This window comes from Micropterus dolomieu, linkage group LG11, assembly GCF_021292245.1.
Source record: "Micropterus dolomieu isolate WLL.071019.BEF.003 ecotype Adirondacks linkage group LG11, ASM2129224v1, whole genome shotgun sequence".
In the NCBI taxonomy this organism is placed as follows: domain Eukaryota; kingdom Metazoa; phylum Chordata; class Actinopteri; order Centrarchiformes; family Centrarchidae; genus Micropterus; species Micropterus dolomieu.
In genome coordinates, this window is record NC_060160.1 from 8,694,452 (window position 1) to 8,712,919 (window position 18,468).

Here is an 18,468-nt window from a genome sequence, read left to right on the forward strand (position 1 = left end):
GACTAGACTTCTTGTCAACTGCATCTGTGAATGTTTTCAGGCTTTGCGCATTATTTTAAGGCCCAGAGAGCAGAGAGAGAGACTGGCAGAGAGACTACAGCCCTGCAGATTCTGGCCAGCACATGCCTGGTCATATCCAACATCATTTACTAGCAGGCAGACAGTTTGACCTCCCATTATAACAGCCCCTTTTTTCACATTTCGACTTGTCATAGTGGGAAAAGCAAGTGTCACTAGTAACAGTAACGATGGCTCGGTTCTATTCAAGTGTGCCAGTAAGACTTGACAGTGAGCCAGCATGCACAACAGCTAAATGCAATTCAGCCATCATTGATTTCTATTGTTTACACCTGTGCTTTACCTTTTGTAGAATGCACTCTTGTGACATGTACAGTAGCTGCCACTTAAGTTTCTATTAATCCATAAATTGACTAATTGTTTCAGCTTTACAATAAATTATTAATAATGAATTAATCTGCAAATTCATTTAGGACTGCTTTTATGTGTTTGCTTCAGGGTCACCTTTTATCTAAGCTATCGCTTTATTTGTTTGACATTACATCACTGAGTTGGCCACAGATCGCCTTGCAACATTTGGGCATGGTTTAGGACTCGCTAGGTTTCATTTCATCCTGAAACTCTCATAAACACAGGCAGAAGTGTATACAGACAATATTTTTATTACATTTTAATAGTATAGCACATTGCTGTCTTCAATGGCAGCTCACAGCAAAGTCTAGCTAAACTATTCTTTTTATCTTGAAGTAAGCATTTTCATGGCAGACTGCTTTAACTTGACATAGCATGAAAAGTACATTAATGACTGCTCTGGCACCTGAATGAAATACAGATATAATTAATATTATTAACTACAGCTGTGCTTTTCCTGCCTTGAGATGTCAAAATATATGTTTTGAAACATGCCAATTTGGACGCCGTAATACTATTTGTGACTATTATAAGTGAGACGTTACGTCTTTCTCCTTGTTATTTAACAATATCCTGAATTTTAAAGCACAGAAGCCAGACATTCTCCTCTTTAATGTGAGGATTTGCTGCTTATCTCTGTATTCTATCATTTTAAGTTGAATATCTTTTGAAATTTAATTTTTGGCTGCTGGTAAGACTAAAAGTAAGCAGTTTACGTCAATTCAGGATCTGTTAATGTGTAATGGATATGTAGCTGCATTTCAATGCTTTTGACTTTTCTACTATTATTTGGAAAAGCTGACTTCATAATGAGAATATGCCTCATATAAACAAAAATGCATGTTTTATATTTTCTGTCTCCCACACTCTCTGGGGCCTTTCTACAGCCAAGACACTGCTTGCTGTGTCATGGGCATTTTAATTAGATCTTCGTCAATAAAAATAAACAAAAACATGAAGTGTGGGACTTAAAAAGAAAAGTGAACGTAAAACGGGAGGGCAGCCGGGTGCGCCCTTCCCCTTCATCCCCGCGGTCCTCCCATGTGTGTTGGAATTTCCCGCATGGGCTGAGAGGGATCTTGCTTCGTAAATTACAGCGCCTTGTGCGCCGGAGGAAGGCCTTTTATGGGCATGGAAGTGGGTGTGGCCAGCGAGCTGGTGGATTGGGGAGGAGAAGGAGGAGGGGGTCACAAGACAAGCAGAGACGCGAAGAGACTCGGATGTACAGCAAAAGGCCGCCGCATTGGCAGTGTGAGTTTTTTTGTGTGCAATCCTAGTGCAATAATGTGCAACAGACTGCGGCGGCATTGCGCCCGCGTTTCTGCAGATTAGCGCTGCGTGTCCTTACCGGGAAGGATTCTGATTACGCACCGACGTCGACCCTATTTTCCTCTTGACTTCATAGCGGAGGGGTTGGTGTTGGTGAGAGGGGAGGAAAAAAAGTACCAGCGAGGAGTGAGGTCAGCAGCATAGAATGAGTCAACCTCGGGGATGTATGCAGTCATCATCGCGGGTCTGTGTTGTGCGGGCCTACTGGCCGCGCAGAGCTGCGAGTGTGCGACCCTGCGGGCTCAGCTGCCGCTGGTAGCAGCTTTCATGACAAACAGTGAGTATCGGGACAGACAAGGGCTCGAGCCTCGGTGACTGTGGCGTTGTTGTTGTTGTTGTTGTGGCCGACAGTGCATGTTGTTGTGGCCGCAGCTTGCTGACAAAGTTTTGTTTACCTCGCCGAGACGAGCTTGGCGCTCACTGCTATAAATCGATCGCTAGTCTGTAGGTTTTTTTTTGTCTCATGTCTCAATCAAAGCGGATTGACTGCACACAGAGAGATGCATGTGACGTATTAAGCTCCCTGACAAGTTGAATTGATCCGTGGTGATTGGTTTATTAGCTGTGCCACCACACTTTGTTCATACGGGCTGCATTGTTGCCTCGGTTTGTTGCAACGGGACACGGCATTAGTGAAGTGGATAATCCGTTTCCTGCAACAAAGCGTTTCTCGTAAATAACGCTGAGCTGGCTGGCAACAGAAAGTGATGTGGAGGGACGGCAGGGGGGGCTAGAAGAGGTAGAGTCCTGTGGTGGAAGTGGCATGTTTTACTTCATATGTAGTCTTTATTTTTCGTCTCTTGCACGCTGCAGGCCTCGCGTGCCCGCTGGTGCGCGATCCGTGCCACACTGACTGATTTAAATTAGGAAACAGCGATGGATTAGGGCGGCTAATGGTGCTTGACATTTATTTTAAGCCAATTTAACGTGCTACTTTGTTTACAGGCTTGTGTAAGGTTGCACTTGTGATGCGTCACGATGATCCCTCACCTCAGCTGGCGTGTTTGTTTAATGCACAGCGACTGCTCTCACAGCGTGGTCGCTCAGTTATCAACGGCTATATTTCTGCTCCAAAGCAGGTCATTCTGATTTATTTACGTGCACCTATTCAAAGACGATGTTTCATAGGATTCGACAACATGGCTATAGGCATGTGCACCATCACATGGCCTTGCTGGTGCACACACTGCTGTTTGTTAGGCCACACTGCGTGGTCATTCAGCTTCCCCAGTCAGTGGTGCCCCTGAGCCAGTGCAAGATCTGAACAGCTGCAGCCAGTCTTAAAATAGAAGCTTGTGTTTTACTAGGCCACCAGAGTAAAGGGTGATGATTGCAAGTCACTTCCTATGAAAGATGGCCTTTGCCAAGTCCATGTTGTAGAAATTCTGGTATTAATTTATGTAATCAGCCTGACAAATTGTTGTTTTGTAATGTGAGTCCTGCAGCAGGCAAGCACTTTGATAATGGTGATCCTTGCAGCAATAAAAAGTCTTTAGATTTGTGACTGCGGCACAAAAGTGACTAGTTTATTTTTATACAGATAGAGCAAGGATTGAAATTGTAACAGAAACATTCGGGATCTGCTTGCATCTTGTAATTTGGCAAACTGCATTGTGTCAAAATCTGCTCCCAAACCTTGCTGTGAGATAATACTTTTGATAATCATCACAGGTTTCCATGGCAATTATCAAGATCCCCTACAAGCTATCAAAGCCCTGCAAGGCCATTTTGACTTTTTCCCTGCTCTCTTTTCCCTCGCGTACGTGGTGTCATCATGACTCATTCCTGCTCACTTTCAGTTGTCCTTCCTTTTTTGAGTCTGCAGCCATGGTTCAAAGGGCATGGGTTCCCTTTTTTGTTTGCTTCTGACGAGTTGCACAGTAAAAAAAAATAGAGTGGTATCTTTCTGTCACGTTCAGCATGCTCTCTCTTCTGGTAGTTTGGCAGGAAGGCAAGCTTACTTTGTGTTGCGGGTCAGTCGAGCCATGAGGGCTTTGTGTTGTAAGTGAGCTGTGATCTTTTTTTTTCAGTAGTGATCTTTTTTTTTCTTTTATTGCCTTCATGTCCTCTGGTGCAGTAATATTCTTTAATGACATTTCCTGGAGCTATTGATTTAGCTATCTCTTAACAGCTGAAGTTCCAGTAGTATATGCAGGTCAGGTATACGTGTTTGCATGCAGAACCTTATCCCTTTGTCACGTGAGCTTAGCGAATAATGACACAGTTTAGACTTACCCCTCCTCTCCCCATTCCATCATCCGATCTATTGTTGAAAAAGCAAACGGCATGCTTTTACATGGCTAAGGTGGGATAATAATGAGACCCCCCCCCCCCGTTTGGACCCCCTTAGTCTGATTGCTCAATGCTTGCAATGACCCCTCTCTCATTTTATCTATACAGGGTGTTCCCATGAATGAGAAAAACAAAGACTTCTTCAGATCTGCTCACCCCAGCCCGGCAACCTCTAAGTTGGTCACAAAGAACTTCAGAGAAGAGAAGATTATCTTGCTACTGCGCACATTGATGTCTATGTAGTTTTACAGCTTAATTTTACTGCAGGTACCCTTTAATTTTTGGATTGCTATATTCAAGTGGAACCCAGTGGTGCATTAATAGCTGGTTTCGTTGAAAATATTCTTCTGGCTCGGCTTATTCATGCCCGTCATGAGTGTACCAGCTCAACAGAAACCCAGCACCAAAAGAACAGGCAAACGCATCACATTTTTCAGCGAACAAGGCGTAGCAATGAAGGAGACTCCTCAGCACCCTGAGGGGTCCTACTATGTCCCAGGCGGCACTGCCACAGATCCCGGCCAGAGTGAGGCTGCAAGTACTGTGACCTCCAATCCACAGGGCACTCACATGTATCTCAACTCTGTCATCTTCAGCCCAGACAAGGGTGACCAGAGCAGGGGTCATTATCAGCAGACTGTGCCTATGAAGTGGGCCCACCAGGAGCCCAGTCAGCAGCAGCCATCTCTGTCCCAGCAGCAGAGAGCTGCCTCCTGGAATACCATGACGAACTGGGGACAAAACATTAATTACATTGGAGGAGTTAACGTAACAGACTCAAGGACCCAGAATGCATTTGTGAAGTCGATTCATGAGACTTCTGGCTTGCAGCCACATCAACAACCCCCTAACAGAGCTGCAGACAAGCAGCCTCTAGGGCCTAACTCTGCAGTTGAAGCATACAGGGATGCAGTTCATGCTCGGGGAATGGATTGGGAGCAGCAGCAGCCGTCACAGGCCTTTCAGGAGACCCTAAAACCCGGGGCGCTGAACACCCAGCAGCACAGCACATCACTCCCAGGAGGAAGCTCAGTCTTGCAGCCCTTCCAGCTGGCCTTTGGTCAGCCCAAGCAGCACCTGCCAGCCTACTACCAAACCTTTCAAGGCAACAGGACAACCCTACCGAACCCACCTATGTACTCAACTCAAGCCCCAAAACCCCCACAACAGTACACAATACAACGTCAGCAACATATACTCCAGCAGCAAATTCAGCAGCAGCACCATCAACAAATGCAGCAACAACAAATCATTCAGCATCAACATGTACAGCTACAGCAGCAGCAACAAATACAGCACGAGCAGCAGCAACAAAAGCTGCAGCAGCAGCAGCAGCAGCAGCTCCAAATTCAGCAGCAAATGCAACATCAGCAGTTGCAACAACAAAACCCTCATGTGCTTGACTATTACCCCGCTGCACAAAATGCACACCCTCATCCACATCCACAGCCTGTGGTGGTACACTCCCAGGAGTCCTCTGCTACAGCTCCCCCAAAGATCCAGGAACCAATTATCCAGGACATCACCCCAGAACCCCAGCAGCCTTCAGAGCCACTGCAGCCCCCTCTCCAGTCTGAGCCCCTGTCCCATACCCAGACACAACTCCACTCCCAAACGCAGCTTCGCAGATCACGACGACTCTCCAAGGAAGGCGGTGCGCCGTCCGACAACCCTTTTCTCTCCGTCGCTTCAGATCAGGCTGCTCCGGGACCACAGGGCTCCCAGAACGGGGCTCGTGAAATCCAGGCAGCGCCGACTGGCGTCATCCAGAGCACACGCCGGAAACGCAGGGTGTCCCAGGAGGTCAACTTGGAGACCCTTGCTCAGAAGGCCTCGGAAATGGAGTCTCTACCATCACATGTTGTAAAGGTAAGTGCTCAGTTTAAATTTTGACATTGTCAAATTGTTTCGACCATTCTTCTTTCTTGGTTTCTTTTGAATTTTTTCACTCCCATGCCTTTCCCTTTCTGGTCTTTCTGTTTTCCATGTCCTTTTGCTCACTCATCTGTTTCTCAGCTGTTTCCCCTCAAGCAAAAGAACCGCAGAAATAAGCTTTAACAGAAGAGGACTGGACGTTCTGAATCCTGATGATTGCATTGCAATGTATATCTGAATTTGTCACTGGAAGCTTTAATTGTGAATATTTCGGCGAAAGCAAAAAATCTATTTTTCTAGCGTTATCCCAGGGTTTAATTGCAGTGGGAATTTAGCTCCCCGAACAAGAGCGGGAACTGGAACAAACGGCCTAAAGCAACTGCCAGGAAAACTGTGCCAAAACTTGTCTTGTTTGTGATTAACGTGTTGCTGGAAGTGATGCTGAATGTAATTGACGCCCAGCAAAGTATACAGCACAGAACTGAGCTGCTCAGCTAAAACAAGACTTTGCTATGTGAAAATTATAACAAGGTAAATACAGTATCAGAAACGGCTTCATATATGACTTTGCAGCTCTCAGATGTCGGTGAACAAACCTGGAAAATTACCCTGACTGTAACATGTGAAGTCATACACTTGTCTATCTCTGTTTATGTGCTGAATGTCTTGGTTGTGCAACAAGTTCTGTTGCCAAACAGCACTGAGCCAGTATGTCTGTAGTTCAGCATGACTGTGCCCTGGATTTGCCTCACGGGTAGCTTATCATACAGACAGTGTTTTTGGTTACATGCCTGCACACCTCCCCCCCCAATCCCATCAAAGGAGAGAAACTCCAGCCTGGCCTCGCCTGCCCTCCCCCTCTCCACCGATACAGGGAGGGGTGCAGAGTTGCCCTGCCTGCAGTGCTCAGCAGAATGTATCTCTCCACCGCTCTGGTGTAGGGGCTGGAGTTTTCCACCAGCAATAATGAGCACAGATCCTGCGTAGCCACACTGCTGCATGCCTCTCTGCTCATGAAGATGCAGCGTGCAGTGACAGAATGCATCTGTCTTCAACTGGCCTGTGATGTGGTGTTTTAGATGGCTTTGAAGTTTCTCCAGAGTCGATCGTTGCTCTAAAGCACACAGGCCCACATTCATTATGGTTTCTAAAAGGAAAAAAAATGTGAAGAATGCTTTTGGGGACAGTTCGTTTTGACGTGTATGTAAGGTCTGTCACTTAAGTGCTGCACCTAACAGTACTGTATCAAGGTGCACATGGACGAAATGCTTTCACTGAAATATCTGACACAGGGTCAGATTTTACATTCTATCCTCTGGGTTTTTTTCTGGGGGGGGTTTAATGCTTATTTTTCACAGCAGTTCCTTGATTGTGTTGGGATTCTGTCACTTAGGAATACACCTCAGGCTTGTTTAATGCTACATCGACTTGTGAACACTCCATCTGAGTATTGGCAGTATTTTCTCTTTTTATTGAATTTGGTTTTTGTGGCAATTTGACAATTTGCCCAGTTGAATTAACAGCCACCCATGTCAATTTTAGTTGTTGTGCTATCGTGTGGAAAGCTGCACAGCTAAGCTACAGTTACTGAAGTTGTTGGGGGTGTAGGGGTGATTGCGTGGTGCACTGTATCAGCTACGCAAGTTGATTTTACTACTTCAATTTCACATGTTGCAACAGGGGCCTCTTTAGCAAGCAACAACAGGACAAAGTTGTCTTTGATTTTTGCTTCAAATCAGTCTTCTAACTAATTGTAGCCCAGTTTGAGGAGTTAAAACATCGACATTACATCCTTGAGGTGTGTAAAGCATGTAATGTCGATGTTTTGGGTAGGGCTGCAACTAACCATTATTTTGTATTATTGATCATTCAGACTATTATTTTCTGGATGAATCGTTTGGCCTATTATGATTTCCTTAAGGCTAAGTTAACATTCGCATAGCTTGTTTAGGTATCCTGTTTTCAATCATAGAAAACAGCGAATATTTTTTTGCTTAAAAATAGACTTAATCATGACTCGATCAAATTTGCTGCCGATACACAGCTCTAGTTTACTGTCTACAATTTTGCACTGTGCAAGCAATGTGTTTGGGTATGCTCTTGATGTCTTGTAATAAGGAGAAATCAGTTTATAAGTAGCATTGTAATACCTCAATCAACTGTCTTTATTAGGAGCCCCACAGGCCGTGGAGTCCAACTGACTCGGAGGGAATGAACACCAAGCGGCATCGAGACGACAGCCTCCTTCCACTTGTCATCCCTGTCTCTGTTCCAGTGCGAAGGCAGGAAGCTTCCTCTCCTGACAGAGATGAAGGAGCCCTGGCCTCCAACTGGCCCTCCAGGCCTTCGAACCCCCAGGACCTTTGCCACGCCGACCACAAGCCCTCTGTCATCGTCACCAGGAGACGCTCACTCAGGAACTCCTTGTCGGAGAGCTCAGAGCAGGTGGGTACATAATCATTCCTTGCTGCTTTCTGTATTTTTTTTGCACTAGGTTTAATGCCATATTTTATTTTTATACTTACACATACATTATTTGTTCAACTGTCAGAATTAATTTTATAGAGAATAGGGAGGTAGTCGGGTGGTGTTCCACTGTTATCATCGGTCTGTTTTCAGTTAAACTCCAGCTATTAAATCCTTGCATTTGTGCCATATCGCCCTGTTAAAACACACTCCCTTCCCCCCACCATGCTCCATGTCTCCCCTGCCCCCATTTCAGTCATCCACACTTTTCTTCCTTTCCCTGTTACATATGAGGGGAATTGGTAAACTGGTTGTCCTGTCCCAGATCAAGCAGATTATCTTTAGGGTTTAGCTCTGCCACACTGTACATTATGTACCATACAGTTATGGGATGCCTTGTTCTTTCTCTGTATAAATACACACAAAAAAACTGTTGTTGAGTGTATGTTATGTTCAAATTTAACACACTGGACTAATTTAACACAGACTCCTCTGATAAATCTACCTCTTGAAATGTTTTCTCCCTCACCAGAATGGAGGTACTGAAGGAGAAAAAGACGATGACAGTAAAAAGTCCAAACGGCGTCCCCGGCCCGAGCCTCTTTTCATCCCACCCCCTAAACCTGGTTTATTCATCGCCCCTCCTGTCTACTCCAGCATCACGCCCTACCAGAGCCACCTACGTTCCCCCGTTCGCCTCGCTGACAACCCCCTCACGATGCCTCCCTACACACCTCCGCCAATCCTCAGCCCTGTTCGCGAAGGCTCTGGCCTCTACTTCTCCACTTTCCTTTCCTCTGCTGCAGCTAACACCCAGGGTCTGCCACCTCCCGCAACACCCAAGTCGGCAACACGCAGCCTGTTGCGCTCCAGTAAGTAATAAAAAAGATAAGAACATTTCAATAAGATAAGACTCCCCTGATTTATCCAGAGCACATCTAAACTGTAGGAACAGGAAGCTCTGGGCATTTGTGATAAGCATCTGGCTTATAATCTATTATCAGACTTTATTTATCCTATGATTCATACCTAATGAATGTTAGAAGTAAGCCTGCCTGAATGGCCCTCTGTTCTTGTTTTTAACAAGTTTAAGTGAATCTAGATACAACTCTTGTGATCACGACAGAAACCTTTTTGATAGTATCACTGAGTGGATTTTGATTTGCTGCTCTCCTTTAGACAGCTGCGACATCACACCACCAGTTCTGTCTGCTATGAGCGAGGCCACTCCTGTCAGCATAGAGCCGTGAGTATTTCCCCCTCCTGTACATCGCCTCCAAAACATCTTCTTTCATTGTGGAAAGGGCAGGTTGGGGTTTGTGGGTCAATTTCAAAGAAAGGATTTTGGGAACTCAGCGTGAATTATCATAGCTGGAGTTGGTAGTTCTGTAACGAATTATTCAGGCCATAGCACTGGCCTGAATCATGAAATGTCTTGAAAGGGAACACAGACTTCTTGAAATTCTAAACCCATCTTTTTTAAAGCGGCACATCCTCTCCGCCACTGTTACCACTGGAATCTTCTGCCCTGTCATCCACTGCTAGCATACGTTCCAGCATTTGCCTTCTGATCTAACTATGCAGTCTAATGTATCTCTCAATAAAAGAGCATCACGTCATAACAGCTCCATTTTAACTGTCAAATGAAAGACAAAAACTGAAACTAACAGCAGTAAGGACATCAGAGGCCTGTGTTCTTTAACGTACGTGCACAGAGAATGTAGTTTAGGTTATTCAAGTAACCTTCAGTGTGATATGCAAGTGTAACGTAACATAACATGGCTGGAAATTGTTTAGAATGGGCAGATAATTGGAGTTTAACAATATAGCATTTGTGGCTTTTGTTGATATTAATGTTGTAATCCTTAAGATTTCGGTCTGGGTTGATTTTGTGGGGGGCACCCATGGTTACCGTGGTAACAGCAACTGCAGTTAATACTACAGCAAACACTCGTTGAGCATCTACTTCTGTCAGAAATACAGAAGAGCAACAGGTGCAAACAAGCAGACATCACATTGTGTTAGTAAAGAAGTCAGTCAATAAAAAATCTGCAACCTGATGCTAATGTTTGATAACCAGTTGTGGTTACTGCTAACCTTGGTGACAAATATATTGCATTTTCCTGTGGCGCCCTCACAATAAAAGCCTTTGTTTCACAAGTTGAATACTTTAAATGTGGCAGCAGCAGTAGGATGTTCCATTTGCATTAACAGTAAGGTAATTCAGCTCTGTGTAAAAACAGTAAGCAGTGAGGCTTATATCAATGAGATAAAATTACGCTGGATTATATGCTGCATTGTCTCCTGTCAATCCATCATACTTAGTTAGGGAGGCAATCTGAATCCAGCGCAGGAATGGCGAACTCCACCGCTAACAATAAAAAGTACTATACAGAGAGATAATTACTGAATGTAAACACGAAGAATGGCTATTGCGGAAATATACTGACTAAAAATGGGGTTTGATTTCATGATGACATTTTATTATAACTTCCAAAAACATGTTAGGGTTCTCCAGTCAGTGACATTGACCAGTGCCATTGGCATTGACCTGGAGTTGGTCCCTGGGCACTGCACAGTGGCTGCCCACTGTACAGCTGAGGGATGGGTTAAATGCAGAGAAGGAACTTCACTACATGTATTTGTATGCGATAATAAAATACGTTTAACTTCTTCTTAGGTAAACAGTATGTCAACAGTGCACGTTAACAACCTGAACCAAATAAGACCTTCAGTAGAATATGGCCAACAGCCATGTTACTCCATAAACGTAAACACAGCAATTGATAGCTTGGATGTTTAAGAAAATTAGAGCAACAGAGAAAGGGAACCTGTAAGGACACAAGACTTAAGTTTAACCCTTAAACTATTAGTCTAGGATTGTTTTATGTAGTTGCACCAACAGTGAGTTGCAGTTTATAGGGGTGCATTGTGCAAGCTGTTCAGCAGTCAGGGACAAGTCAGTGACACTTCCCATTAATCATGAGATTTGAGCTTGGTGTACTCCCAAACAAACCAGAGCCATCACAGTTGAACTTTCAGCAGCCCACCTTCCCAGGGGGAGGGTGCCAGAATACACACACACTCAGCTGGAAATACTGCAGGCCCACTGGAAAGGCAGGGGAGGGAGAGTGCATGCTTCAACAGGATTGTCTGTGAATGTACCACAGCACAATATACAACTATAGCACTGAGGTATCTGGTCTCAGTTGACATGTCAGACTACATAGATGAATGCATTTGTTGGATTATGAGCCTTTATTCCTACTTGAACATGACCTTTGTCCCACAGTAGAATGAGGATCCATTTACTTTCGGTTCAGTGATTTTACGAAGTGCACTCTGTTTTAACATACAAATTTTTGAAAGGAATTTGCATTTTATTCATTATGCTGAAAGCACAAGAGAGCTGTGTAACAAGCTTGAATTCAAAACAGTGCAAGGACTGCGGCGCTCTCAGCCTGAGTGCCTCAACAATCTTCCTGTGACTATTTATAGATCATGGCCAAAAGAAAAGCCAAGAAATCAAAATATGATCTCAGAGATAAAACAAGAGCTTTACTCTTAAAAGATATCCGATATTGATACACTATGCCTTGACTGAAATATTTAAGAGTAAATAGATACCACTTGACAGCAAAGGCAGTTGATGAATTTTGAATAGATCAAATTCAAAACGTTTGTCACTCACACGGCTGTCCTGTTCCCAGACGGATAAACATTGGGTCACGGTACCAGGCGGAGGTGCCAGAGCTGAGGCAGCGGTCAGCTGTGGAGCTCGATCATCATCGAGCGGAGATGGTCTGGGCTCCACTTGGTGAACTGGAGGAAAAACCTGACTTTCAGGAGAAAGGTAAGAAAAGTACCAAATACAGTATTTCATATTTTACATCACCTGAAACTGAAAGCATAAATACTGGCAGACTGATTATAAGAGCAGGATTTGTTGACTTTCATAGGAGGTGGTGAACAAGTAGATTCCAATTTACTCTTAAGCTTCATTTTTGAATTATGTTTTCATATATAAATGCTCCGTATTTGTATAGCACCTTTCACACTACATCACATTCATTCATACACTGAGCCTAAGTGCTCAAACAGAAACTAACATTCATACACATTCATACTGGTGGAACAGCCACCAGGGGCAATTCGGGGTTCAGTATCTTGCCCAAGGACACTTCGACATGCAGCTGGAGGAGCCGGGTATGGAACCGCCGACCTTCCGATAAATGGGCAACCCGCTCTACCTTCTTTTTTCTTAAAACTTCAGGCGGAAGTCTGTCATTACCCTGTCACTCTGTCATGTCCTTGTTTCTGAAATACAGAAGTAACTTTCTGTTATTTCCACTTTGAATAGAGTGTGTTCAATAATTCACCGTGAAGCTTTTGCAATTTAGGATGTCTCAAGCAGCAAATTATTTCTTAATTTCGCCTATATTACATTTAGGTACTTGCATTTTCAGTGAGAAGATTCAGTCAGCAGTTTTAACTCTCCAGATACCACTGTATATGACGCAATATAGACTGTTTGTTTTGGCTGCTGATCCTGCATAATTAAAAATAAACAACATAATAAAACTATGCACATGATCCTGTTAAATGTTTTTAAAAAATTATCCTCTAATTACAGGTTTTTGATGTTCATTCTTACAAGCTTAAGAAAATATTGTCACCAGTGTATGCAAAATAACAATTAAAAAAAGAATAGTTTTTTTCTCTGCTGCTCACAGTCACTCTTTGTTTCAGTGGAAGACCTCATGCACCTGGCCTGCTCCAGTGTTTTCTGTGGAGGAGGCACAAACCAGGAGTTAGCCCACCATTGTCTGTATGAGTGCAAAGGGGACATAATGGTGAGCACAACAGAACAATCCACATTGACTGACAAGGCAGAGATTTCCACAGTTTAATAGAAAGATGAGCTGAGTTGTGCACTGTGTGGACTCGAGTCAGGTTCTCTTCCCTTAAAGATTGCCTTGACACATAGAAAGTGCAAAACCTGTATTCATATTAAACAGGTGGTATTATGGTTTTTGGATTTTTCCCTCTCCTTTATTGAGTTATATATTTTTTGTTGGTTTGCAAAGTGAAAAAGCCCAAAGTCCACCCCAAAGGGAGTTCCCATCTCCCACAGAAAACACTGCTCTGAACTGCCTGAAAACAGCTTGTTTGTAGTCCAGCCTTTACTTCCCTTTCTTGTGATGTCATAATGAAAATACGTGTCGTCATGCTCGCTGAGCGATTAGTCCGACACGCCCTCAAAACGCCGGTGGAAAAACACTGAGCTGCAGCTCTCCTCTCCCTTCCAAACACTAGCTACCCTTCAAGCAGTCAGTGGACATGAAGTTGTTACTGTGATGTAGAGACAGAGCTCAGTTATAACTTTATGGATGAAAGATACTTTTGTTACAGATTAATAACTCACCACTCTGAAACTCTTGCTCTAGTCCATATTGCCAAGCTGGTCGGCAACATGTAGCCTACAGCTGAATCAAAGCTGTTTATGTCTTTTCGCTGACCCGCCTTTCTCTGCTTCTGATTGGCTAGTAGTCCTTAACTAGGAACTGTGCATGTGCAACTCCCAATAAAGATCATATAGAGACAAGATGTATCACTCCATAGCTAAAACGAAGCCTTCAACACAGGGTGAAAAGAGGAGCTGCAGCAATGTGCAGTATGAAGAAAAAAAAAAAAATGGTGTTTTTTGAAAATTAAACCATGTAAACCTGTTCTGGTACAACCTCTAAATAGGCTTTTGAACCTGAAAATGAGCACAATACCACCTCTTTAAAATATATAGTGTCACACAAAATAATTTTAAAAGATTTTTGAGATATCCACTGTTAAAAACAAAAATGTCTTAAAGGCCAAGGATCTTGCATAAACAATTTTTTGTATTATTTTGCATATGACAAATCTGTTATTTGAGGCCATCTTTTTAGGGGCTTTAATAATTGAACAAACAAAAATGGATCATGGTAGTTTTTTGCAGTAGTGGGTTTAAGTTGTAAATCATTTTGAAATTGAATAATTTATTATTCCTTTAAAAGCATTAGCATTCTTGTCTTGAGTGAAAGAAAATGTAAAGCTTTATGCACAGGCCACACATAATTATATTAATTATTTCCATGGTAGCATTAATAGAATTTATGACTAGTCTTTGATGCTGCACAGAAGCAGATTACAGCAATTAATCAGATTGTTTATATGAAGTTAAGTAACTGGGTTAAATTATTTAGTAGTAGTAGTAGTAGTATGGGCTTTTCTTTATTGGGGTAATAAAAAATGCATTTTTTCTTGTGAAACGTAATTTATAGGTCTTATATAAAAACTGTTAGAACAAGTTTAAGGGTTGATAAGTGCAAATGCATGACAAAGACTTTGGATAGTGGTGTTGTGTCAGTAGTGAGGTGGGATTAAGAAAACACCATTATTCAAAATGGTGCGTCTTTGTATCCAAAATAATTAAATCCAAAGTCCAACCAGGACCAACGCATGTCACATTGTAGCTTGATATCTCACTAATACACTGAAAATATGCCAGGTTTAGTTCAAAACACATTGCAGGTAGGAGAGTAAAAATGTGATTACTGACCAGCTGCATGTTAATGCAGTAATCAGGTTTGTTGCAGTGCACATATACGCGTTCTCCAACTTCCTGTGTTAACCTGATATCTTCCACTAACCTGGTTTCTTTTGTGCATGTAAATGTAGTGATTGAGAGCTCAGATGAAGGCATTCAGTGATTATTGAAAGGAAGTGACTGATCTGTAGACTTTCAGTATTCTATGCACTGAAACTCTGTGGTGGCCTGAGATGACAGAGATAGTAAAACCGTTTGGTTTTTTAGCCAGGGTTTGAGTGATGCCACTGTGAAGAGCAGAAGAGCTACACATGCTATCAGAGAGGTGTGATTCATAGGGTTAACTATAGGGCTGAAACAACATGTCGATTTGATGGAAAATTAAACAGCAGCTTAATTGATTTAAAATTTTTTATTGAGAAGCTTCATTGCAGTTATTAACATTATTTATGTGTTGCAGCCAAGTTTGATCTTGTTTTGTCCTGAGATCATTGCAAATACAGAAAGCAAAAGGTCAGGGCTTCACTCAGTATGATGGAGGAAAAATATTTATACAGAATGCATGTTGTAATTATATTCGGTTTTCATATACATGGTCAGGTTTACACATATCTCTTAGCTGTACTTGGTAGCAACTTGAACAACCAGACAAAACCTCAAAGGGCATAAATATGCCCAAGGAAGTTCAGTAAAAAGTCAGCGTTTAGGAGCTTGCAAGTGTCACAGAGAAATCTGACTAGTCAGATGGACGCTCCATACTATCCTGCAGCAATGATACATCCTGTCTCACACCTACTGCATCACTGTTGGACCACTAATTACATGAGAGCTTATCATCGGGGCTAGTTCAGCTTGCAGTGCAGATATCCAAGGATGTAAACTCATCGAGCACAGCTAGAGCTCATCCTTGACCACTACCTAAAACTGCTATTTTAAAGCACTTTGCCACGTTCAAATAAAACATACCGTGGCATAATAAATCTGTCATACCACTGATTAAAATTTTATCAAAAAAAGGAGCAGCGTGCTCCGTGCTGGGTGCGGTAATGAGGCCAAACAACGGTTACTGCTGAACGTTATGAGGCGGCATCTAAAGTGGCTCTTTCCTTGTCACATCATCCCCCCTTGAAATACCAACTGTAGAGGATACGGTCATTTACGTTCATTACTAGTATTTAAGAGAATTAAGCAGAAAGGAGCAGAGGGAAGGTAGATAGATACAAATGGATGCTGTGATATTAAAAAGGAAAGCTTAGTATCTTAGAATAGCCTTGCTGGATGATAATAAAAATCAAAAGTGGTAATAATAGTCAGGGCAGGATTTCATGAAGGCCTTGGCTGACGTTCCCCCTCAGTTAGGCCTGATGTCCCTCAAAAATAAATATGCCCTCGGGCCAGCAGTGGCCTTTATGCCTTTATTTCGCATTTTTCTCCTCTGCTTCGTTCCCGTCAAACGGTTTTGTAGACACCAGTGTTCAGAGACTTAAACAGCTATCCTTAATCACTACCTCCATTATTGAAGATGTTAAAGAAGGAGTTATCTGGCAGGCTGATGCAGAGTCAGTGCCTTGTGGTAGTACTGGTGGAGCTTTCAGGCCCCAGCACTGGTTTAACGTTGTCAAGGAAACTACGAGGAGGGTGGAGGGATGGGTGGGGGGGTGTCAAAGCGCCCACTCTTTGCAGCAGCAGTCCGGCTCAAACTGCCGTCCTTCAACATTCATGCACAAGTCTGATGTTTTTTCCTCAAAGAGCACAAAGTTTATTCTTATTTTGACAATGGCAAAGAGAGTATAATCATGATATAATGTACGCTGGTACCTGATACATGCAGGAAAAAACGATGGTTATCTCTCTGCCTGGTTACCTGTAAGCAGCGTTGTTTGTCTCTGTGTGTTTACAGGGTTTATAAAGCACAAATGGAGTACCTAATGGAGTGAGAGTCAGCTTTCTTGGCAGAAGAAAGCTGACTCTGTATAAAGAATAAGAAATCTGTGCAGCTAATTTTGCCATGTTTGTCACTTACAGTGTTAGAATGTTTGTTTCTCAGGCTGCTCTGTCCCTCCTAATGCTGAGGAATCCAATTTTCCCAAAGTCTCATCATCTGGCGAACTACCACTACTCGGGTAAGTCATACAGAAATTTATTTGTATCTAGCATTTGTTCGTATTTCAATAGGATTTTAAAGTGGAAAACCTTAAGATTTCAATTTTGCGAGATCGACTCACTGCAATGTGTTGTAATACTAAAGACCCAGAATTCTGGGGGCAACAAAAACAAACAATTGTTGTTTTACTAAAGAAGACAAAAATTGGCCTTTTCCCGTCATTCTGTGAACAACCGTGATCTGATTTTATGCTGCTCGTGGCACGAGTCTATGAACAGGGCATAGTGAAAGGAGAGAAGTTGGAAGTGTGCAGCCTGTCCCCTGCAGCTCTTGGTCTAACAACCCACTGTGACTGCTCCTGACTGGCCCGTTACTCCCTGCAATATTTCAAACTGATCCACTGTCAGCAAATACAGAAAATGGCCATTTCTGATGAACAATAGCAGCCCGTGCTAAGCTCACTGACACGTTGCATTTCTTGCGATTACTTCATAATAAAGACAACTCGTGTTTCGCCAGATAACTGCTTTAAATGTGAAGCTGCGGGAGATATTTAATTTCTATTAGCAGTAGCTTAAAAACATTTCTGGGTATGTTGCTAGCCACACCCAATTCAAGTCTATAATATTGCAATACTTTCATCAGTGGGCCATAGGCTTATTCAACATTGTGGTAGTTGTGATAGTGACTTAACAGAGATTTATTTAAATAAAAATCTTCGAGTTTGCTGCTCTTACTCTGTTTTTACCTACTATAATACACAGATGTTATTTACTTATGGCTGAAACAAATGGTTGATTCGTTGATCAACAGAAAGTCACCTATTTTGATAATCAAAAAAGTGTTTCCACTTCTCAGTTGGGAGGATTCGGTGTTTCTTGGGGGATTTATACCGCTGAGCAAAACAAGCTATTTGAACATATCATCTTTTAGGTTTCAGGAAATGGTCAAAACCTAACAGTTATTTTTCATCATTTCCTGATATTTTCTGGGTTAATTGATTAATAGAGAAAATAGAAGGCAAGTCAAGAACATTATCATTAATTGCAGCCCTAGATTTACTGCACCAACAAGGTTCTGTCTAAGAAAGTTGACTATTATTGCCTTATCTGATAAACCCTACACAGCTGGTATTCAGACACTCAAAACAAATGCTCATAATTAGTTGAAAATCCAGATTTCAGCCGAGATGAAATCTGAATAAGTGTATGTTTGTATTACAGTTTGCGCATTTTCCTCCACTACTTCTTTTTTTTCAATCCAACAGCCCTTTCCTCACAGCAATGGCAGCTGCAGTAGTGAGAGTGTCAGGGTTGTGTTGGAGGGGGTAGTGGGTGACTGGAGGATTGACAGGGTCAACGCGATGAGGGAAGAAGGGGAGTAGGGGAGT

At 42.7% G+C, this 18,468-nt stretch overlaps 1 protein-coding gene across 6 annotated transcripts in view; it reads left to right on the forward strand.

The window, feature by feature from the left end:
• mideasb (mitotic deacetylase associated SANT domain protein b) overlaps positions 1-18,468 on the forward strand; it is a 30,491-nt gene that overhangs the window by 2,866 nt on the left and 9,157 nt on the right. For 3 of the 6 annotated variants that reach the window (XM_046063425.1, XM_046063430.1, XM_046063426.1), the window contains exons 3-9: positions 4,159-5,919; positions 8,098-8,370; positions 8,924-9,263; positions 9,571-9,637; positions 12,102-12,244; positions 13,141-13,244; positions 17,022-17,097. In XM_046063425.1, coding sequence (XP_045919381.1) covers positions 4,414-5,919; positions 8,098-8,370; positions 8,924-9,263; positions 9,571-9,637; positions 12,102-12,244; positions 13,141-13,244; positions 17,022-17,097 — 2,509 coding nt within the window. In that variant the 5' untranslated portion in view covers positions 4,159-4,413. The other 3 variants (XM_046063428.1, XM_046063427.1, XM_046063429.1) reach the window with 3 other exon arrangements.